Source organism: Triticum urartu, unplaced genomic scaffold, assembly GCF_003073215.2.
Source record: "Triticum urartu cultivar G1812 unplaced genomic scaffold, Tu2.1 TuUngrouped_contig_845, whole genome shotgun sequence".
Taxonomy (NCBI): Eukaryota; Viridiplantae; Streptophyta; class Magnoliopsida; order Poales; family Poaceae; genus Triticum; species Triticum urartu.
Window position 1 is genome coordinate 15,742 of NW_024119400.1, and position 23,233 is coordinate 38,974.

Consider the following 23,233-nt stretch of genomic DNA (forward strand, 5'->3'; position numbering starts at 1 on the left):
TCTATGAACAATATTTGAATCTTCTCTGAATTCTTTTATGTATGATTGGTTATCTTTGCAAGTCTCTTCGAATTATCAGTTTGGTTTGGCCTACTAGATTGATCTTTCTTGCAATGGGAGAAGTGCTTAGCTTTGGGTTCAATCTTGCGGTGCTCAACCTCAGTGACAGAAAGGGAAACGACACGTATTGTATTGTTGCCATCGAGGATAAAACGATGGGGTTTATATCATATTGCATGAGTTTATCCCTCTACATCATGTCGTCTTGCTTAAGGCGTTACTCTATTCTTATGAACTTAATACTCTAGATGCATGCTGGATAACGGTCGATGTGTGGAGTAATAGTAGTAGATGCAGGCAGGAGTCGGTCTACTTGTCACGGACGTGATGCCTATATACATGATCATGCCTAGATATTCTCATAATTATTCGCTTTTCTATCAGTTGCTCGACAGTAATTTGTTCATCCATCGTAATACTTATGCTATCTTGAGAGAAGCCACTAGTGAAACCTATGGCCCCCGGGTCTATTTTCCATCATACAAGTTTCCAATCTATTTTATTTTATAATCTTTACTTTCAATCTATATCATAAAAATACCAAAAATATTTATCTTATTATCATTATCTCTATCGGATCTCACTCTTGCAAGTGGTCGTGAAGGGATTGACAACCCCTTTATCGCGTTGGTTGCGAGGTTCTTATTTGTTTGTGTAGGTACGAGGTGACTCGCGCATGGTCTCCTACTGGATTGATACCTTGGTTCTCAAAAACTGAGAGAAATACTTACGCTGCTTTGCTGCATCACCCTTTCCTCTTCAAGGGAAAACCAACGCATGCTCAAGAGGTAGCAACCTCCACCGGATCCTAGTATCTGCGAAGCGGCTGTTTGCCCGCTCTAAAAAACTTTGAACTACAACTCCGTCCGCTCCCGGAGCGGAGCCATGGAGCAGAGTGATCCCGAACAGGCTCTTAATATGCTATTTATTTTGAGTGATACAATTTTTTAAAAAATAGGGACAAATGTTTGGGGGATTGAGTTGGATGACCGGCTCTCGTATCACTATTTGCGGACAAGTCTAGACCAGTCCATAGACGATACTAGTCTACGTGTTGGAGACGCGCTTACCCCGTTTATAGACTCAGCCCCTGTGGCTGTAATTTCCATGTTTGTAAATGTGCAACCAGTGTGAATAAAGTAGGTTTAGTGTAAAAAAGATAGGAGAGATAAAAGAGAAAAGGCACATTGGACAGCAACATTTTGAGAAAATAAAATTGGACAGAGAATACATGACCATCAACCAAAAAATTGAAAGGAAGTTCAAAGCGAGATGGCTAAGTGAACCGACAGTGGCTGAGATAGTTAATACAGCCTGGGAACGAGCTAAACTTGCTGGTATTGGGCCATCTCTAGCGGAACGTACAAAATCAGTTAAGGATGATTTACATAAGTGGGACAGAGAAACTTTGACGGGGCCAAAAAAGAATAAAAAATCTACAGAAAGATATGGAGAAATTGAAGAGAGGAGCGTTGACAGTTGAGGTGCGCAAGAAATTGAAGGAGTTGCAGGTACTTATCAAAAATTTGCTTGATCAAGAGGAGCTAGTTTGGTTACAGCGAGGCCGTGCCAATTGGCTTCTCCATGGAGACAGAAACACATCGTTCTTTCATAAACTACGAGTGCTCGGAAAAAAAGAAATTGCATTAAGCGACTCTTGGATGATACAGGAGTATGGAAGGAAGATATTGATGATCTGAATAGCACCATAAAAGGTTACTTTATGTATCTGTTTATGTCGCAGGCGCAAACACCGAATGAGGATGTGTTGAATAAAGTAAGTAGCCGGTAATGAGAGAGATGAATAACATTCTTATGGCACCGTACACTGCAGAAGAGGTGAGAAAGGCTCTTTTCTCGATCGATGATTTCAATGCTCCAGGGCTAGATGGCTTGCATGCGGTGTTCTATAAGAGGTTCTGGGACATGCTTGGTGAGGATTTGGTGGTCGAAGTTCTTAATGCAGTCAACTCTCGGGTAATGCCAAAAGGATGGAATGACACCACGATTGTCATGATTCCAAAGGTAAATAATCCGAAAAGCGTTACACAATTTAGACCTATAAGCCTTTGTAACGTAGTTTACAAGGTTATTACAAAGTTGATTGCAACAAGATTGAAGGTGTTACTGCCAGAGATAATCATCCCAACTCAAAGTGCATTTGTTCCTAGGCGGCTTATTACTGACAATGTACTCGTAGCATATGAAAGTATACATGCAATCAAAAAGAAGAAAGTCCGCAAGGAAGGGTGGTGTGCTGTCAAGCTGGACATGCATAAAGCATATGATAGAGTAGAGTGGGTGTTCTTGGAAGCAATTCTGTTAAAACTTGGGTTTCATGATGAATGAGTCAAGATGATTATGTTATGTGTTTCTTCGGTGGAGTACAGAGTGAGATTTAATTCAGTTGAGACCGAGACATTTAAACCTACCAGAGGGTTCAGGGGGATCCTCTCTCCCCTTATTTATTTCTCCTTTGCACTGAGGGACTAACAGGTTTACTATCTCATGCTGAGCAGGTTGGAGATTTAGTGGGAGTCAAGGTTTGTCGTGAGGCGCCAGCTATCACAAATTTACTCTTTGCTGATGACTCACTGGTTTTGATGAAGGCCAATGTTCAGAATGCAGTCTGTTTGAGATCTATACTGGACACATATTGTGCAACTTCTGGACAACTAGTAAGTTTGGACAAATCTAGTATTTTTTCCAGTCCTAGTACAGGAGTTAATATGAAGGCCGAGGGATGCTCTTCTCTAAATATTATGACTGAAGCCTTGAATGACAAATATCTAGGACTACCGGCTACTCTTGGCCTTGATAAAAGTGACAGCTTCCAATATCTGATTGACCGACTATTTCTGAGATTGAGTGGTTGGAAGGAAAAATGCCTATCCACGGGAGGGAAAGAGGTCCTTATAAAGTCAGTTGCGCAAGCAATACCAACTTACGTGATGTCTATCTTTAAAACTCCTAAAAAATTGCAAAGGAATCACGGATGCGATATCTCGGTTTTGGTGGGGTGATGATGCAACTCACAAGAGGATGCACTAGTTCGCGTGGTGGAAGATGTGTATTCAAAAAAAAAGGTGGTATGGGCTTTAGAGACATCCACTATTTTAATTTGGCTTTACTGGCAAAACATGCGTGGAGACTTATTGATAATCCCGATTCTCTTTGTGCAATGATCCTCAAAGCGAAATATTTCAGTGATGGAGATCTCTTGAATGCCACTTTGAAGAAGAAATCCTTGTATACTTGGCAAAGTATTATGGCCGGTGTTGAAGTCGTGAAGATTAGGCATGTTTGGAGAGTTGGTGATGGGACGAATGGACTCCGCAATCCCCAACCAGAAAGGTATTAACTACTCATGGTAACCATCTTCTATCACGTGTGTGTGTGATCTCATTGACCCTATGACGGGTGATTGGGACGAACAGCTTGTTAGGCAAACATTCTGACATGCGGATGCTCAACACATACTTGCAATTCCACTACCTTTGATTGATATGACCGATTTTGTCGCATGGAATATGACTAGAACAAGAGTATTCATAGTACGGCCAGCTTACCATGGTGTATGGGAGTCTCAGTACGGCTATAAAATTCAGAATTCAGTGGGGTCCTCTAAACAGAGAGATACTTGGGAATATGTGTGGAGTTTACTGTGCCCGTCGAAAATAAAAATATTTTTTTGAAGGGCACTTCACAGTGCAATCCCTTGCTGCTCTATTCTTATCAATAAACATATCAAAATCAACCCTAGTTGCCCTGCGTGCAATCTAGGTCATGATAATATCAAGCATTTGCTATTTGAGTGTAAGTTAGCAACAGATTTGTGAAAATTATTAGGTGTTGATGATATCATCAGGAAGGCCTGCTTGCTGGACAGGGCGGGAGAAGTTATTCTTGAACACTTGCTATGTTTGAAAGACCATGACATTCACATCCCGGATCTACCGAAATTGAGAGAAATAATAGCAAGTGCAGCATGGTATTTGTGGTATGAAAGAAGAAAATTAACACATGGGGAGAACATCCAAAGTGCAGTTCAAATAAGCTTGGTTGTGAGAGGACTCGCCGCGAATTTCATTATTTCATGCACACCTAAGGCCAAACTGAAACAGAATATGTGGTTAAAGCCAAGGTATGGATATGTTAAACTGAATGTCGATGCTGGTTTTGACGTAGATACACTAGAAGGAACGGTGGGGCAGTTCTTTGAAACCACAATGACAAGTTCATAGCTGTTGCGAATGAAAAGATTGATATATGTTTTGACTAGTTTACAAGAGAGGCAATTGCAGTACAATTTGGAATGAATCTAGCACGTACAACAAGGTGTAGCAAAATCGAGATCAACTCAGATAGTATGGAAGTGATAGAAGCTCTAAAGAAGAGCTACTCTTCATCAATTGCTAGTGCCATATTCGATGATTGTTATTTCAATTTGACTAAAATTCACATCTAGTTGTTTTTTAACAACGTCACATCTATGCTCCCACAAATATATAATACAGCAACAAGACACAAAAAAAACTAAGACAAAAAAATAGACCACAAACAGAATGAACATCAGTTTATGTCACATCTAGATGAGTCTTAGATAGACCCTTGTTATTTCATGTCCTTAGATTTTAATCATGTTACTTATGCTCATTGTAATAGAGAGAGTAATGTGGTAGCTCGTGAGTTTGCTAGATTGGCTAAATTTTCTACTACTGGTTGCCCCTGGTGCGGTTATCCCGTTGCTTGGAAACGATGCTTCTGTTTTGATGCTTGAATAAAGGAGGAGTTTTCTGTCAAAAAAAAATCAACCAAAAAAATTGGGGAGAAGCAGCAGGTGCTCCGCCTCTGCCGCCGCCGGTGATCCGCCGTAGCAGCCGCTCGCCCCGCCGCACCTGATCCTCTTCAATCTACTGTTCCATTCCACCCCGACCCAAACCAAACACACACTAAACACCGCCGCCGACCTCTCCTAAGTTGTGTCCCATCTCACCGGAGATGGCCGGGGCAGCTTCGTCGGTAGCGCCAGTTCTCGTCATCTGCTTGCTGTCTCTTGTTCTCTTCTTCCACAGGTTAGCGTAACTTGTTCTACATGTACTCCTCTAGTGAACCTTTGGGGATCTCGTTTGCTGAATTAAGTGCTGAAGAGGGGATGCCTTCTTAGCCTTTCTTTGCCATGAAAATGTTAGATTTGCCGGATTAGCATGCCTGCCGTGGCAGATCTGAGCAAGATTTCGCTCGTAATCATCCCCGGCATCCTCGGGCCACCCCTACGCTCGCTTAGTTGAGATAATTTGGGTGGGCATCACTGTTCTAAACGTTCTTGGGGCTAGCCTTGTTACTGCAATCTAATCGAAGCCGGTTTCTATTCAGGGATGCTTTGCAACGGAGGTAGTTGTGGGGAGGAAATGCCTGTAGTACAGTCTGTAGTTTTGTGTAATCTGAGTCTGAACTGTATGCCTTGGTGTGTAATTAATCCAGGTGCCGGAGCTGTGAGGCTGTGGAGATAGAGAGGACGTTGGCGATGATCAAGCCGGATGGTTTGTCTGGTAACTACACCGAAAAAATCAAGGAGGCCATCTTGGAGTCTGGATTTGATATCATAGAAGAGGCAGTTGTCCAGCTGGATGTAGAGAGGGCATCACTCTTCTACGCTGAGCATGCCGATAGAAGCTTCTTCAACAGCCTAGTGAAGTACATGACGAGGTATGTCCGTATGTTTTGTTCTAAAGACATGTGTGTTTTGTTCTAAAGACATGTGTGTTTTGTTCCTCCCAAGGCCATGAGGAAATTTGATTAATGCCACCTCTGTTCCAATACCTAATTCCTGAGCTAAATTTGTCTCTTCAGTTTCTTGGTATGATAAAATCAATTAATTTCTGAAAACATGCACACTTTAGGCAGAAGAGTTGTATATATACGGAGGAGATCAGATGATTGATATATGTGGCAAGGGCTCAGAGAATCTGTGATGTTTTAGATTTACAAATCTCTTTTTTTATATCGAGCGATTTAGAAAAGACAATTGTTCATGTCATGGTTCAGAGAAATTAGGTGATTAGGAGTGTTCTGTGAAGAATCGAACTTGGTGCTTAGGAGTCATTTTGCAGTAATATAATAAACATATTAAGAAATTCATTATCAATATTTTTAAAGATTGTAAAATAATTATTTAAGAATATTTTTGGCAAAATTAGCTACTTATAGTAAAATCGACATAATAACAGGCAATTAACTTACAAGTTCCAACTCAGTCATCTATAGCCAAATCAACATGTGATTAACATACAATCAACAAATTACAATCATCCGAGTACCCTAGGGGCATTTAAGACATTTTCTCAGCTCACACCGCTCTCGGCCGTATTTCCAAATGACCAACCTTCAGCCGCTTCTGATACACCCACAACCCAAACCAAACAGAGTGTTTGTTGTAAAATCCAGTAAGCATGCCCACATTACGCCCCGAGCAAAATTGGACATTTCTTGGCTCATAGTCTCATAGCACATTTTTTAGGCAATTGCTTGGTGTGCGTGGGGCCAGTCCCCACCTGAATATGTTGCCCAAAACCGGTGTGGAGTATTCAAGGCTAGGTATTCCTGCCAAGACATAGTGGCTACCTTACTATAGGGTTTCTTGAACTGATGCAACAAAAAGGTAGATTGGAGACAGTGTTGTGAACTGTGACATGAGGAGGTTGATCAACATTCTTGAACACTTTGTCACTTTGCGCTGCCCAACTCTTCCATAAGACATTTTGGTATATTTTTATTTTTTTCGGGAGAACTCCATTTACTTTTCTTGTTTGCATTTGAGTACTATCATGCTAATCTGCTCTGCATACAAAGCAGCCTCTGACATGATTGTTTTTGTTTGTGCTGATGTTCAGTGGTCCAGTTTGTGCTATGATTCTGGAAAGCCCCGATGCCATTTCATGCTGGCGAAATTTGATAGGGCCAACTGATGCAAGAAAGGCTAAAACTTCACACCCTGACAGGTTAAGAACTACAGCATTCCTTTTTCTAGTTGAGAACACCTTATGTGAGATCAATGATGACTCCAATGCAAACATATTAATAAATATAACTAATATCAGTGTTCCATAGGAAACTTACTGCACCTTTTCATTACCCAAGTGTTTGTGATCCATGTCTCATAACATATTAGTGAGCTTGAACCTAACTCTTGCTTCTATGCTTTTGCAATTCATGTTATTTACGAGCACCACGCTTCTCATTACAGCATTAGAGCAATGTGCGGCTTGGACTCTGAGAAAAATTGTGTGCATGGTTCAGATTCACCACAATCTGCAGCTAGAGAGATTTCGTTTTTCTTCGGAGATGATAAATCTGGTTGGCGTCTTTGCTTTCATTTGATAAGTTTTGGAGATTAGACCATGAATTTTCTGACCATGATTCACTACAATGCAGAAGCGCTGGAACATGACGAGCTGTAGACAATTGGCATGTATCCTCAAAAGGCAGATAATTTTTGAAGTTTGATTTGCCCCTTCCAGCTATTAGTTGATGAAAATGTCTGTACATCACATATGTTGATCTGACATCAAACTTCTCCAGTTGATAGCTTCATCCCTTGGTTGCCAAAGGCTGTGACGGTGAAATCACCACAGCGAAATTTTGTCAAGCACTCCCATCTAACTGATTGTGTGTCCGTGATGTCAAAAAAAAAACTGATTGTGTGTCCCAGTTAAATACACCCTCCGTCCGGAATTACTTGTCGCAGAAATGAATGTAACTAGACGTATTTTAATTCTAAGATACATCCATTTCTATCCATTCGTGCTGCAGGTAATTCTGGACGGGGGGAGTATATAATTGGCTTTACTGGATAAAAATCCTATGGGTTTTAGAACCCGTGCTGACTGGCTTGACCATGCCAATCTTATTTATCAAAAACTGTCACTTGTTAGTTGATGGAATGCAAGTCCAGATGCAGTAATCCATGAGGAAGGGAGAACAAAGCTGCCATTTGCTGAAAATAGCATGCTTGAGTAACAGCATATTGCTCTGCTCTAGATTCAAGAGTAGTATTTTACCAGCGGTTCAGTAGTCTGGTTACAAAGGGTGAGGCCGAGAGCCCCATCCAGCTTGTGCAGGTGCAGGCTTGATCTTATGCAGTTTTTTTGTAAGGAAACATGTAGGGAAAAGTAAGACGCAAAAGATGTGTACGGAAAATTATCAGCGATGAGTTAGAAGTACCCTGATAGAAGTTTTGGTCTTATGGATGATCTTTGTTGTTCGTGTTTGCTTCAAATTCCCACAATCAATGCTTACTTGAAGATGTGTAGTCCAATTGTGCCGTGCCCTATGAAAAGAATGTAAATCATATTTTGATTCATTAAGACAAGGATTTGACTAACAATTACTTTGTTAATATAGTTCAATATTTCAATATACGCGACATAAAATTGTGTTATTATACTCGTATTGAAAAACCACAAATTGTGATTGTGATTTTGTATCGTAGAAATTGAAGTATTTTTTTATTGTGCCTGTTGTGCTGAATCAAAATGCACCTTACATTTAAACCTGAAGCCTTCTTCCTCCTGCATACAGTCACCACGCGTCGACTCAACATAACTAATGTAGATTGCGCTGACAAATGTCATCGGTTTTTGTATTAGATCAAGATCCTTTTTTGCAAAAATAAAAGATTAGTAGCTAGGCCTCCGTCGACACATACTACTCCCTCCGTTCAAAATTACTCGTCGCAGAAATGGGTGTATCTAGAACTAAAATACATCTAGATACATCCATGTAATTCGGAATGGAGGGAGTACCTTCCAAAAATGTGTCTACAAAAGTTTAAATGTATTTCTTATCTCTCTTATGTGTATTGCTAATTTAGCTTTGAAATTTCTAGGAGTTGTAGACATGCATTTTTATTATTCAAAACGTTTAAATTTGATTTTTTGGAGATCTCTTAAATTTGATTATTTTTTTTACAAATTTGAATTTGAATTTTTGAGGCATTTTTTTTTCGAGAATCAGGCATTTTTTTATTGTGCGGATATTCTCGCAGCCCGACTACTCTCGGCTCGGGTCTGTCACCCCTAAAATCCACCGGGCTCTGGACCCGGCCCGACCCGCCCAAACACGTAATCCCGCACCGATACCAATACCACCTTCCTTGCTTCCGTGGCCGGTAACGACAACTCCGCGTCCCGCTTTACCCCTTCTTCTCCCCCGTCCGCTCCACCACCCGAGCGACTCCAGACCACGAGCCCCGCCGACGAAGCCGCCGTCGCCAGCCCCCACTCGCGTGCAAGAGGGGAGCGCCCCACTTCCGACGTACCTGCCCCTCCACCCACTCGACTCGCCCGATCGATTCCGCCGCTCGATTTTGACCCGGCTGCTGTTTTTTTGTCCCCCCTCGCAGATTCAAGCCGATCGGAGCGCGATCCGGCGGGTCGGAGCCCAGCCATGTCGGGGGTTTTCGGCAGGGTGTTCGGGAAGTCCAAGGAGCAGAGCCAGGCGTCCGCGCTGGCCTCCATCGACAAGCTCAGCGAGGTGAATGGATCGATAACCGATTGACCCCCCCTCGCCCTGATTACATAGTACTGTACTCTTGAGGGGTTGCCATTTTCCACCGTAGTATGGTAGTTCAGTGTAGAAGTTTATCGTCTGGTGATTTAGTGTAGGCTCTGTGCATACATGAATGTTGTGACTTCTCATTACTGCATGGGAGCTTCATGATGTGTGTCACCTATCTGGGATGCTGTCGTACTGGTAATCGGTGGGCAGACGGATTAGAGAGTTTTTATACTAAGATACCGAAGTTAGCTACACCTTAACTTTGTGATAATTAGGAGTGAAGGGGGATATATAGTCATGTGGTTGGTGGCGATACGAAGAAAGGAAAATATGCCGTCGCATGATGCAAGAGTGAGCGGTGTAAAGAGATTCTGATTCAATGAGCAGTTAAGCACTTGTCAGGACGGATGGTTTTAATCAATGAAATACCATGGGAGGTTGATTACGCTATAAACTAGTTAGAGTTACAAAAAGTTTCAGTTCGTTGGTTCAAAGGAATGGGAGATTGAAACATAGATTTTTGACATGCTTGTTGTTTCACTGCATCCTTTTCAGTGCTGCAAGTACCCACTTCCAAAACAAGAAAAGTAGACAATAAGACCAAGGGGGTTCTATGTGCATAACTGCTGTCTTCTTAGTCCTCTGGATTCTGAATTCCCTCTTAATCATTCAGTGCATAGAAGGATTAAATTCAAATGTCGGATAATCTGGCAAGTGAAATTTAACTCTGTATAACTCATAATTGGATAGCTTAGGTACTCAATATTGCTTGGATAAGTTTTAATGTAACTTGCATTCTTTCAGGAATAAGTTTTTTCCATGACATGTAATAGTGGTTATAATGCTCTCATTTTGATACAGTTTGTATCTGCAAACTAACTTTCTTAATATGCTTCAGACTCTTGAAATGTTAGAAAAGAAGGAAAATTTACTAATGAAGAAGGCGAATCTTGAAGTTGAGAAGGCAAAGGCGTTCACCAAAGCCAAGAACAAAAAAGGTATCCTATATCAGCTTCAAGAAATATATTGATCTTCCAGGACAACTTCCTCAAAACTCTCTGTTTTTTCATTCTTTTTGGACTATTGCTGTGATGTTCTATTCATTTAATTGGAATGATCGTATCTTCATAAGCATGTACATTTAATTTGCCCCCTTCTGCTGCTATCCTGCTATTTTGCCTTTTATTTTCCCAGTTTCCTACTATTAGATTGTCTGGTCAGTCATGATGCTAGTCTTCATACTTAGTTACCTCACTCCTTACCAGTTACTACCATTTGATTAATTCCTTCAATTATTTATTACTCCCTCCGATCCAAAATAATTGCTGCAGTTTTGAACTGGGGTTAGTTCAAAACTGCGTCACTTATTATGCATCTGAGGTAGTATAGACTTACATTTTTCTTTGAAGATGAAAACACACCTATAATTATTTTTCTAGACTATTTTTGACGAGTTAGCTACTACAGTACTTCTAAATAATGTTTCTGTGCTTTTCAGTTTTTTTTCTACTACCTTTTCAATGTTGGTGCAAAAATGCACCACCTATGCCTGTTGACTGTTGTGCTGCTAGTGACCTACCTAGAAAATATTATTCCTTCCTACAATTCCATGTATGCTCTGGATATTGTCGAAAACACATATTTGTCTTTCCTTTTTCATTCAGCCATTTATGATATCTGCTGCATACTGTGTAGTGTTGCCGCATGGCACGATTTTTCTTTCTTCCAAAGCTAATGAATTCTGGTACAGAGAATGGATTAACTAATAGCTATGATTTTTCTTTTCTTTGTCAGCTGCAATACAATGTCTGAAGAGGAAGAGATTATATGAGCAACAGGTGGAGCAGCTTGGGAATTTCCAATTGAGGATTCATGATCAGGTGAAGTCTCAAAGGACAATGTAGTTTGATTTTCCTTCTAGAGTTCTAGGTCTTATTAGTCAGATAGTCTGATTTAATATTCACCATATTACTTTCTATGGCTTTTCTTATTGCAGATGATAATGCTGGAAGGTGCAAAAGCTACAACAGAGACTGTGGATGCATTGAGAACCGGAGCATCAGCAATGAAAGCTATGCACAAATCAACGTATGTAACAATAAGTATTACTTCTCATGAAGTCAAATATCTTGCATCTGAGTTATTTAATTATCTTTTGTTTCTAAATCAACTGTTTTTTATTAGTACTTTGCTAACAGGTAACATTTGCTGGTAGCTTAGGTAGCACATTCTGTTAGATTGGACTTTAGATCATCTTTTTTTGTACTTCCAGTGAATTTCATCTAATTTCTTGCTTATTGGCTTAAATGGTGGAGTACAACAATGCAGGTCTAGTGACTTAACAGATGATTTTTTTTAATATAGGTGGTACAATAATAAATGTTTAGTGCAAACGAGTCTTTAAAGAGCTTGCATGGTAGAAGTTAAGAGTTTATGTCCACTTAAACGCTGACAATTTGTTGTTTCATAGATTAAAATTTATACAGAGCACCATAGAATACATGCAGCTTCATATGCTCCCAAGTTTTTGCATCAATAGCAAATAAATATTATGTGCAGTAGTAAGATTCTGCAAGGCTTTTAGTAGAAGAACACAGCATACATGTCAGATTGCTAATGCTTTTCGTTGTAATAGGAGTGCCTAAAAGCTGGTCAGTTTAAATAAAGTTTCAAGTATTACAATTGTTGTCATTGAGCAATAGGGATGGAATGCTTTTACACCTCTCTTTTGCTTCTTTTATTTTAGCGATTGCTTCTCGGTCCGCAGATACGGCGTATAATTTTATTTGTTTCTTGAGTCTCATCATATACGTGTGTTTCTTTTCCAGAAATATTGATGATGTTGACAAAACCATGGACGAAATTAATGACAACATGGAGAACATGCGGCAGATCCAGGATCTACTATCTGCGCCTATGGGAGCAGCAAGTGATTTCGATGAAGTATGTCTCTCTGTCTCTATCTCTCAGATGTGCATGCATTCACCAAACCAAATAAATCTAACCTCTTACTGCATTGGATAGGATGAGCTGGAAGCTGAACTTGCGGATTTGGAGGGCGAGGAGTTGGAGGCACAGCTACTAGCACCTACCACAAGTGCTCCTATGACTGCTCCAGCGCGTGTACCTCAGCAGTCGAGTCGGCCCACTGCGCAGAGCAGTAAAACTGAAGACGATGAGCTGGCAGCTTTACAAGCTGAGATGGCTATGTAATTAGGTACTTGCCCATCTTTTATTCTTTGAATCAGGGTCAAACTGTTGTTTTGTCTCATACAGCAAACATGCAAATTAAACCACTCTCAAGGAGCGCAAAGCACGAAAACTGTAATTTTGGTGAAATTACTTTACATGGTTGTTACAACTATGTGTCTGTGCCTCAAATCTGTCATTAATTAACAGGATCTTTATATCGCAGTTTGCAGGACTTGGCGTGGTCATGTTTAGAGACCAGATTGTGCAAATATATTTGGGACCACGGTATTTTCATGGAGGTCTTCCTGGGAAGACGTCAGAAGTACACACAGAAACTAGTTGCATCTCACCCTGATGGCCTCTTATGTATATCTTATCATGTTACTTTTGTAATCAAACATCTAAGATGCGCTGTCGAGCGCATTATCAGCTAATAAAGGGCATCTGCCATCATTGTATATTTCTATTTGTAGCATTTCTATATAAAGTGAGTTAGTTGACCGACCACTCAACTTTTATTTCCTACTAGTACTAGCTAGCCTGTGCGTTGGAACGGGGGCACACACATTTTAGTTGTTCGCGTCAGTTGTGTATCACATATACCTATTACCCACTATCTCTGCCTCCCTTATCCAATCTTACCACCTACGTCAATGGCTCATCCGGTCACAATATCCTTTGCATTGCTGTTCACACACATTATATATAATTGTGCAGTTGTGTACATGTGAAAATTACAAAAAAGGGGGAAATATCGTACGTGAAAATTGTGTATATGGTCGTCGATATCCATCTAGCCTAGGGCTTACATCACTCATAAGAAGATTTAGTACTATCAAATAATATATACAATACCCAAGAAAAGGCTAGGTTTTCTCTGTCTCCCGCCACTGCCGTCGCCGGTCCGTCTCGTCTCCGGTGGCCTTAGGGCCATGGCGGCGCGGTGGACCCCGGTCCTTGCCGACGGGAGGGCTAGGCTCCGTCTTTAGATGTTCCTTCGAGTTTTGTTAGGGTTGTGTCCCGCTTAGGAAGACGAGACGGCGGCGGCTCCCTAAAGATGGAGTAAGGTTCTCCCCATCTAGTCCCCGTTTCGGTGGTGCGTCTAGTATTGTCGGTGGACGTGTGGAGGTGTGCTTCCGGCGGATCTGTCTTTTGGTGGATTTGCTCAGATTTTGTCGTAGTTCGCCTATGTTCGTGTGTCTGTATCTTCACGTTGGATTACAAAATAATCGTATCTCAAAACCGAGTATAATTTAATATATCTAGTAATTTCAATTGCATCTGATCGATCTTGTTTTTTTAAATATAATGGACAAACTTGAGAATGTTTTTTATCGAAAAAAAAGAAACCCTTGAGAATGTCTGACTAACTGAAATTGTAAGACGCGGGTAGAAGCAAGCAACCGGAGACATCCCAGCCGTCGATGCTTATTGTTGGAGACCCGGATAACTGAACTTAACGACACATATAGGGTTTCAGTGAACACCTCGCGGCATTCAGAGAAACGCACCTAGCTCTCTGGTAGGCAACTCACGACGGAGCAGGACCTACACCTGGCTCTCTGGTAGGCAACTCGTGACGAAGCAGGACGAAGACACTAACAAAACTCTTTTTTCCCCCGGGAAAACACTAACAAAACTCAGATGAAAAAGAAGGGGAAACGCACGCATCAGCGCAGGATGGACACTAGGGATGCAAATTTGAAATTTTAGGTAAACCTACTTAGTTCAACCAAATGGACTCAATAACTCTTTAAAGTTTGAATTATGCAAAATTTGTTCAGCTGGTTGAACTAAATAGGATCGGAGGGTATCTAAATATTCAAATTTGCATCCCTAATGGACACATCAAGGACGATCGGATGGGCTGACGAGCTAAGAGCATCTCCACCCGTTCGGCTCCGGGATGCTGAAAAAGCGCCCTCTAGGGCCGAATCGGCGTTTACTTTCAGCGTGGGAGCGATTGCGTTTCCAGTCACCGTCCCCAGGTCTCCCCCAAATCGGCGCAAACTCGGCGATTTGATTCAAATTTGTACAAACACGGCACAACTCGACGATTTCATTCAAAATTGTACAAAAAAATAGAGAACAAACTACACCTACTACGCCGCTGCTGCCGCCCGCCTTCTACATGCCGAGGAGCCTGTAGAACTGGGTGTAGTCGCCGCCGCCGTCGTCGTCGTTGTCGTCGCCGCCGCCGTCCTGTGTCCGGAGCCGTCGTCGCCAACGCAATCAAGAAAGGTGGTCCTACTTGAGGAAGTCAAGATCGTCTACATCTAGCTCAAGTGGACTTTGTGCGAGGCAAAGGTTTGGCCTTGATAGGCTTTCTATTTTACCGGTCTCATGGTGGTAGTTTGGAGACCGGGTTATAGGATCGTTTGTCGTACTATCAAGGGGGGCTCTCAAGTGAGTAGCTTGATCGTATCGTTCGTAGAGAGCTCAAACCATTGCATGCTTGCATCATCTTTCTTGGTTCTTGTTTAGTTTTCTCCTTGTGAGATTTGAAGCTTATGGTTATCTTCTTGACAAGCTCGAGTTCATCGAAAACGGAGTTCACATGCTTTTTCTATTGCATTTTTGGTGTTGGAGGTTTTACCAGTCTTTTTCGAGGAAGGGTTCTCACCATTTTCTTATGGGCCTTTTCTAATTTGTTTTTTTATTTCTATCAAGTTTGTGTTAGCCTTGTCGCTAGCTTTCCAACAAACTTGGTTTCGTTGAATTCGGAGTCCGTTTGCATAAGTTGTGTCAGTTTTGGTGTCCTTAAGAAGGCTGTAGCGGTACTACCGCCCATGGGAGCGGTACTACCGCGGCTACTTCCGTGGCTACTTCCGCTCCGGACCAAAAAATCGTCATAAGTCCAACGGTGGTAGGCACGGATGTAATTTTTTAGTACCGATCGTAAGCAATAGTACTGCTACCCTTAGCGGTAGTACCGCTACCCAATTGAAAGAACGAGGATGTCGCCTAGAGGGGGGGTGTTCGGAGCTCAATCATTGTGGTGTAAAGCTCCGGAAAAGCGTCGGGGTCTCCAATTAGGTTGTGGAGATCGCCCCGAGCAATTTGACGAGTACTGGTGACCGCCCCCAAGGGTTGCCAAAGTGTACGGGTTCGGTGACCGCCCCCAAGGGTTGCCATTTGTACGGGTTCGGTGACCGCCCTCAAGGGTTCCTTAGTGGAATCACGACATCTTGCATTGTGCGAGGGCGTGAGGAGATTACGGTGGCCCTAGTGGCTTTTTGGGGAGCATTGTGCCTCCACACTGCTCCAAACGGAGATTAGTATCCGCAAGGGTGTGAACTTCGGGATACATCGTCGTCTCCGCGTGCCTCGGTTATCTCTTACCCGAGCCCTTTACTTATGCACTTTAATTTGTGATGGCCATATTGTTTCTTGTCATATATCTTGCTATCACTTTGTTGTTTATCTTGCTTAGCATAAGTTGTTGGTGCACATAGGTGAGCCTAGTTGTTGTAGGTTTTGTACTTGACAAATTAATCGCTAGGTTTATTCTGCATTTGTTCAAGCCTAAACCGTAATTATTTTAAAGCGCCTATTCACCCCCCTCTAGGCGACATCCTCGTTCTTTCAATTGGTATCAAAGCCTTGTCTCTCGTGTTTAGGCTTAACCGCCTAGAGAGTAAAGATGTCGACTAGGGGATTAGGATTCTCTAACTCTCTTAGTTTCGATGGCACAAATTTTGATGTTTGGGTAATTCACATGCTTAATCTCTTTAGGGTCATGGACCCAAATTTAGAGAGAATTGTAGATATGGGTTTTTTCTCCTCCAAAGGACCCCCAAAGATTATCTTTAGAGGATGAGAAAAATATTATCTCAAGGCTCAAGCTTCTAATGTGCTTTTTGATGCTTTGAGCAATGTAGTTATATTTCAACTCATGCCGTTCCGGGATGCTCATGAGTTGTGGACAAAGCTTCAAGATACATATGGCGTGTCCAAGTTTTGTGGGGATGATTGTTCTCCCTCCACCTCCGGCCGTGTTGTGTTCTCAACTTCTTCTACTTCACCTACATGTGGTTTGCCACAAGGTAATGACGTGGTGAGTAGTGGTATTCATTGCATGATGATAGTGGGCTTAGTGTTGATAATCCTTCATCACTTTCTTATTGCAATGCTTCATCTTTGGACTTTAACACTTCGAGCACTCCAAATGTTTCACATGCTTGTGTTGATAGTCCTTGCATATCTTGTAGAAATTGCTTGACTAAATCTCATGATGATATGCTTACTATGTCTTGTTGCCATGATAAAAATTCATCTATTTCCTTGAATTGTTGTGCTAACAATGTAGAGGAAACCCAACACCCCATGGAACAAGATGTGGTCTTGAATGGTGCTTCAAGGGATCCTACATCATCATCTATTGCAGTTTGCCTTATGGCTAGGGCTTCAAAGGCACCTCCCACTTTGAATACCAATATATCTTGTGATGATATTGATGATGGCAAGAATGATGATGATGTTGATTATGATGAAGAGAATGATAATGTTGCCTCCTTAAAAATTAAGGGGGAAATGATTTTTAAAGCTCTTCTTAAGAATAAAATTGCTCGTTCCAACTTCATGGAAATCATGTCTATTGCTATTGAGGGCAAGAAATATATTGATGAGTTGGAATCTCGCCTTGAGGAGCATGAGGTCATCATTGATAAAATAGAAGGTCATGAGCTTGATTACGCTAATGAGATTACGGACCTCTCCCAAGCTCTCGAACTTAAACAAACCGCCAAGGAATCTCTTGAGGAGACTTTTGCTCTAGAATTATCTAGAGTGAAGGAATCTCATGATAGAGCTCTTGAGGTGGCCAATGTTTTTGAAACTAAAAATGAGAAGCTTGAAGTTGCGCATGCTAAACTCCTTGAGGACTTTAGGCACCTCGAAAATGGCTCAAGGGTCATTAAGAGTGAGCTCATCAAACTCACCGAGTCTCATGCTCAACTTAAAGCTTCATATTCTAAAGAGCTTGCCAAGTTTCCTTCTCCTCTTGCTATTATTGATGATGCTTGTGCTATGTGACGCCCGGATAATTAAGCTACAGTAAATCCCTGTTAATGATGTCACGTCACCTCTGTCACTGTAGTTAGTCTTGAGTTAGATCAAAACTGATTCATATTCAAAATTAAATTAATGTCAAACAATTAAAGTTTTCAAAAGTCAAATCTAAAATGTTTAAAGTGTAGCAAATAAATCATAGATGATTATGGTGGTGGATCCAAATTAACATCCAATGATTAAATGCACTAGATAATAGGAACCGTCGCTGAAACAATTATTTAAACATCTCTTAAATAATTAAATTATTAAAAACTACTTTTTATAACTACAAGAATAATTGTGGCGGTATATAATTACTATTAGTAATTTAGGTGCTAACTATATTGTTTTACAAAACTAAAACAATTAAGAAAATGAAATAAAACAGAAAGGGAAATAAAATAAAAGAAAAATAAAATACAAAAAAAAGATAAAAGAGAAGCCCCCCACCCCCGCGCTGGGCCATGGCCCAGATGGCCTCGGGGCCAATTAGGCCGGCCCAGCCGGCTCCTACAACACCCCTGGGGTGATCAAACCCTAGCCCAACCGAACCCCACTTCCCCCCACGATCCCCCACTCCCCTCGATTGCCCTCTCTCGCTCGCCCCCCCCGATCTGGATCGGGGCCGCACGACCCCGTCGGTCACCGTCGCCCCGCTTCTACCTCGCCGACACCCCTTCCTCGTCGTCGCCTGCTCGTCCTCCTCCCAGCTGGATCGTCCCGAGCACGAAGCCGCTCGACCCCGACACCGGCAGCTTCCCCGAACGGCGCCGCCCTCCGCTACCCCCATCGCCGGCGACACTGCCGCCACCTCCCCGAGCGCACTGCCTTTTCCCTGCAGCTCCCCTGTGAGCTCCCCCTCTCCTCGTCCGGTCACCGTCGTGGCCGCGCCCCTCCCCCCGTGGCTCCCTCGTCCTGTGCACGCACCCGGCACCCACGCGCCGCACCCCAGCTCCTGGGCTAACCCCCCTGTGGGTATGACTAGTGGGGCTGCCCCTGTTAGAACAAAAAAAAGAATATCAAAATAACTAAAACAATTAATAATTAATTAATTTAATAATTAATTAACTTAAGTAGATCTGTTAAATTAACCTGATGAACTCTGATTAGGTAACCTAATAATTAATTAACTAATTAATTATGTTTAGTTAAACTATGACTATGACAAGTGGGACCCACGCGTAAGTTTGACTAGTCAACAGGACCGTTGACTGCTGACTGGACCTGCTGACTGTGCTGTTGACCCAGTCAAGGGCCCATCTGTCAGGTTGACCAGTCAACCCCTGTTGACTGCTGAGGTCAGCATGACATCATGCTGATGTCATAAATTCAATTTTGAATTAAATAAAATAATTAATTAAATTCCATAAAATTAATAAAATCTTTAGAAAATCATATCTTTTAATCCGTAACTCGGATTAAAATATTTTCAACATGAAAGTTGCTTAGAACGACGAGACGAACCCGGATACGCAACCCGTTCGTCCGCCACGCATCCCTAGCATAGCAAACACGCAACTTTCCTCCTCCGGTTCACCGGTCCGAAAACGCGAAACACTGGGGATATTTTCCCGGATGTTTCCCCCCTTCACCGGTATCACCTTATACCGCGTTAGGGCACCCCTAGCACCGCTACTTGCCATGTCATGCATCGCCATGTATTTGTTTGCATTATATTTATTGTTTCTTCCCCCTCGTCTCTCGCTAGACACCGAGACCGACGCCGCTGCTACCCAGTACGACTACGGTGTTGACGACCCCTCTCTCTTGCCAGAGCAACCAGGCAAGCCCCCCCTTGATCACCAGATATCGCCTACTCCACTCTCTATACTGCTTGCATTAGAGTAGTGTAGCATGTTACTACTTTCCGCTAATCCTATCCTGATGCATAGCCTGTCCTTGCAACTACTGTTGATACCTTACCTGCAATCCTAATGCTTAGTATAGGATGCTAGTTTATCATCTGTGGATCTACATTCTTGTCCGTCTGCCATGCTATACTATCAAGCCGTGATCACTCGGGAGGTGATCACGGGTATATACTATATACTATATACTTTATACATGATACATGTGGTGACCAAAGACGGGTCGGCTCGTAGGAGTACCCGCGAGTGATTCATGGATTGGGTCCGAAAGGACGTTTGTCCCGACGGCCCTCTGAGTGGATCGTTGTGACGAAGCGACAGGGCAGGTTGAGACCACCTAGGAGAGAGGTGGGCCTGGCCCTGGTCGGCGTTCGCGGTTATTTCAAAATAACACGTTTAACGAGATCTTGGTATTTGATCTGAGTCTGGCTACTGGGCTATACGCACTAACCATCTACGCGGGGACAGTTATGGGCACTCGACGTCGTGGTATCAGCCGAAGCCTTCGTGACGTCAACGACTGAGCGGCGCGCGCCGGGTTGGATTGGAACGCCTGCTCTTGTATAAGGGAGGCTAGGTCTGCTCACCGGCCGCGTACGCAACGTGCAGGTGTGCAATGGGCGATGGGCCCAGACCCTTGCGCCATAGGATTTAGACCAGCGTGCTGACCTCTCTGTTGTGCCTAGGTAGGGCTGCGACGTGTTGATCTTCTGAGGCCGGGCATGACCCAGGAAAGTGTGTCCAGCCAAATGGGATCGAGCGTGTTGGGTTATGTGGTGCACCCCTGCAGGGAAGTTAATCTATTCGAATAGCCGTGATCTTCGGTAACAGGACGACTTGGAGTTGTACCTTGACCTTATGACAACTAGAATCGGATACTTAATAAAACACACCCTTCCAAGTGCCAGATACAACCGGTGATCGCTCTCTAACAGGGCGACGAGGAGAGGATCGCCGGGTAGGATTATGCTATGCGATGCTACTTGGAGGACTTCAGTCTACTCTCTTCTACATGCTGCAAGACGGAGGCTGCCAGAAGCGTAGTCTTCGACAGGACTAGCTATCCCCCTCTTATTCTGGCATTATGCAGTTCAGTCCTCATATGATACCCTTATTCCATTTGATACCAAGGCATACATATGTAGTGTGGCTCCTTGCTTGCGAGTACTTTGGATGAGTACTCACGGTTGCTTTTCTCCCCATTTCCCCCTTTCCTATACCTGATCGCTGCGACCAGACGTTGGAGCCCAGGAGCCAGACGCCACCGTCGACGACGACTACTACTACTCGGGAGGTGCCTACTACTACGTGCAGCCCGCTGACGGCGACCAGGAGTAGTTTAGGAGGATCCCAGGCAGGAGGCCTGCGCCTCTTTCGATCTGTATCCCAGTTTGTGCTAGCCTTCTTAAGGCAAACTTGTTTAACTTATGTCTGTACTCAGATATTGTTGTTTCCGCTGACTCGTCTATGATCGAGCTCTTGTATTCGAGCCCTCGAGGCCCCTGGCTTGTAATATGATGCTTGTATGACTTATTTTATTTGTAGAGTTGTGTTGTGATATCTTCCCGTGAGTCCCTGATCTTGATCGTACACATTTGCGTGTATGATTAGTGTACGATTGAATCGGAGACGTCACAAGTTGGTATCAGAGCCGACTGCCTGTAGGAATCCCCCTTCCAAACTCCTTGGCCGAAATGGAGTCTAGTCATTGAAAAACTTTTACTAACATGGCTGTGTGGCTTATGGGCCCACGTCGCCATTGGGTGGTATTAGGATCTTTTATTCCTTGTCTATACTCTGGGACTCTGATCTCTCTTCTATTCGGGTTAAATGATTTTGCAAAAAATCTAACTCTAGGTTCTCGTTACCACTTCCTGCCGGAGAACCCTTTCATTATGGATGATCGACTGCTTCAACAGAAGATTCTGACAATACTCTCTGATATTTTCTCGAGACCTTGTGCCTGTTGCTTTTGCAATTCCCTACCACCGAAAAATCCCTATGGATAAATACTTACACCTGTCGTTCTTACTTTTATTCCCAGTTGGTCTTGTTATTACAAGATACCCTGAAATACTCGTCGTTGTTTCGATAATCCTTTGGGCTTACTGCCTTGCTGTTCCTTGTCACCTGAATACCCCTATGGATAATTCTCGCACTTATAGAGTATCCGCTCACCCCCAGTTGTTCATGTGTTTCACAATGGTCTTCGAAATACTATTCGATCTTCCGAAACTCCTCAGCAGCTTATTGCTCTTGAAATTCTTTGCTTGCTTGCGTTATGGTTAATCCCATAAGTATAGTAATCTTATTGGCATTCTTTGCCACCGTCATTTTGATCCTATTGATTCAACATGAGTGCGAATGCACGCAATCATCAGTCAGATCCTAGATTCATCCTTCTGGCTCAGACGCCAGTTTAAACATGAGCTGGATCTCGACCAATCAATTGACCATCGATCGTACCCCTAAGGCTATTCAACTTATCCATCCCTGATCAGAGCATTGCTTCTGATCCCTTGTCTTGGAATTGATAATTCCTTTGCATTTGAGCCTTGAATTAGTCAGTTGTTTCTAAAGTCTGATCTCCTTGCATTGTTTCTCCCTCTGGTTGAGTACCGATGCTCACACCAGATCCCTTGAGGACCACCAGATCCTTTGTTGGATTTTATCCGACAACGTCCTTCATATTCAATAAGTCTGTGAGCCTTTCCTCGGATACATAATGCCTTTGGTAAATTGTATCCTCTGCTTCTCAAGCATGCTCTACTATCGAGCTTGTGTTATTTATTCTTGAAATTTGTGGTATATACTCCTAAGATGCCCTGATGGGTTGAACCTATGCCTTCCCCAAACGGTATGAACCCAAAAGTTTTCGCGAGTCATACTCTTCTGTTGCTCCACCAGATAAAATTTCTACACTACAGCCTCATCAAAAGTGAGAATTAAAATGAAAGGTTATGCATTGAAGAAGTGGGAGTCGACCTTGAGCCCTTGCGTTCATGCCCATGGACCCGATGTGGAACTTTTCTTTGAAGCTTCTTGTAAATGATAATAATCCCCTTGTTATAAGTTCGTCCTGTATCTATGTTTGGTCCTTTACAATCATGGTTCCGACCATATTTTCTCCTTAATACCATTTCTCGGACAAGTTGAAGTACTTGTCTTGTGCAGATCATTGCACTTGTCCAACCTTTACTTTGATCTACTGTCAAGTATTACACTATGATATCTTGATAATGTCATGGTACTACATAACTTCTTATGGGTTCTTCATCAAATGTTATTTCTCCCCGAATCCAATTTTTCTTGGGTTCTGGGTTGTCATCAACTGAGAACACCGACTAGTGAATCGAGTCTGTACTCCGATTCAATAACTCCTAAGTAGTTTTCATTGCTTACGAGTTTAATAACCCTTCAAGTCATTCCTAGCCTGATTGGCCATATCATTATCATGCAAAAATTTAACTGTGCTACCTGGTCCTTCTTCCCGGAGCAAAATT

At 42.6% G+C, this 23,233-nt stretch overlaps 2 protein-coding genes across 2 annotated transcripts; both read left to right on the plus strand.

The window, feature by feature from the left end:
- Nucleotides 1-4,800: 4,800 nt before the first annotated feature.
- On the plus strand, nucleotides 4,801-7,860 carry LOC125531933 (probable nucleoside diphosphate kinase 5). The gene is made up of 5 exons (XM_048696144.1): nucleotides 4,801-5,135; nucleotides 5,545-5,769; nucleotides 6,954-7,061; nucleotides 7,307-7,416; nucleotides 7,495-7,860. Exons 1-5 carry the CDS (start codon nucleotides 5,062-5,064, stop codon nucleotides 7,518-7,520), a joined length of 543 nt encoding a protein of 180 aa, XP_048552101.1. The 5' UTR covers nucleotides 4,801-5,061; the 3' UTR covers nucleotides 7,521-7,860.
- Nucleotides 7,861-9,201: 1,341 nt separating this feature from the next.
- LOC125531932 (vacuolar protein sorting-associated protein 32 homolog 2-like) lies at nucleotides 9,202-13,270 on the plus strand. The gene is made up of 8 exons (XM_048696143.1): nucleotides 9,202-9,375; nucleotides 9,464-9,594; nucleotides 10,517-10,616; nucleotides 11,413-11,498; nucleotides 11,615-11,706; nucleotides 12,447-12,561; nucleotides 12,643-12,835; nucleotides 13,034-13,270. The coding sequence occupies exons 2-7, from the start codon at nucleotides 9,508-9,510 to the stop codon at nucleotides 12,829-12,831; spliced, it is 669 nt and encodes a 222-aa protein (XP_048552100.1). The 5' UTR covers nucleotides 9,202-9,375; nucleotides 9,464-9,507; the 3' UTR covers nucleotides 12,832-12,835; nucleotides 13,034-13,270.
- Nucleotides 13,271-23,233: the final 9,963 nt, after the last annotated feature.

Excerpts from the sequence above, each read along its gene's own strand:
- LOC125531933 (XM_048696144.1), top strand. The coding sequence starts at position 5,062 with ATGGCCGGGGCAGCTTCGTCGGTAGCGCCAGTTCTCGTCATCTGCTTG. Across the intron at positions 5,136-5,544 it reads CTTGTTCTCTTCTTCCACAG|GTGCCGGAGCTGTGAGGCTG; the intron begins GTTAGCGTAACT and ends TAATTAATCCAG. Across the intron at positions 5,770-6,953 it reads CTAGTGAAGTACATGACGAG|TGGTCCAGTTTGTGCTATGA; the intron begins GTATGTCCGTAT and ends GCTGATGTTCAG.
- LOC125531932 (XM_048696143.1), top strand. The coding sequence starts at position 9,508 with ATGTCGGGGGTTTTCGGCAGGGTGTTCGGGAAGTCCAAGGAGCAGAGC. Across the intron at positions 11,499-11,614 it reads AATTGAGGATTCATGATCAG|ATGATAATGCTGGAAGGTGC; the intron begins GTGAAGTCTCAA and ends TTCTTATTGCAG. Across the intron at positions 12,562-12,642 it reads CAGCAAGTGATTTCGATGAA|GATGAGCTGGAAGCTGAACT; the intron begins GTATGTCTCTCT and ends TGCATTGGATAG.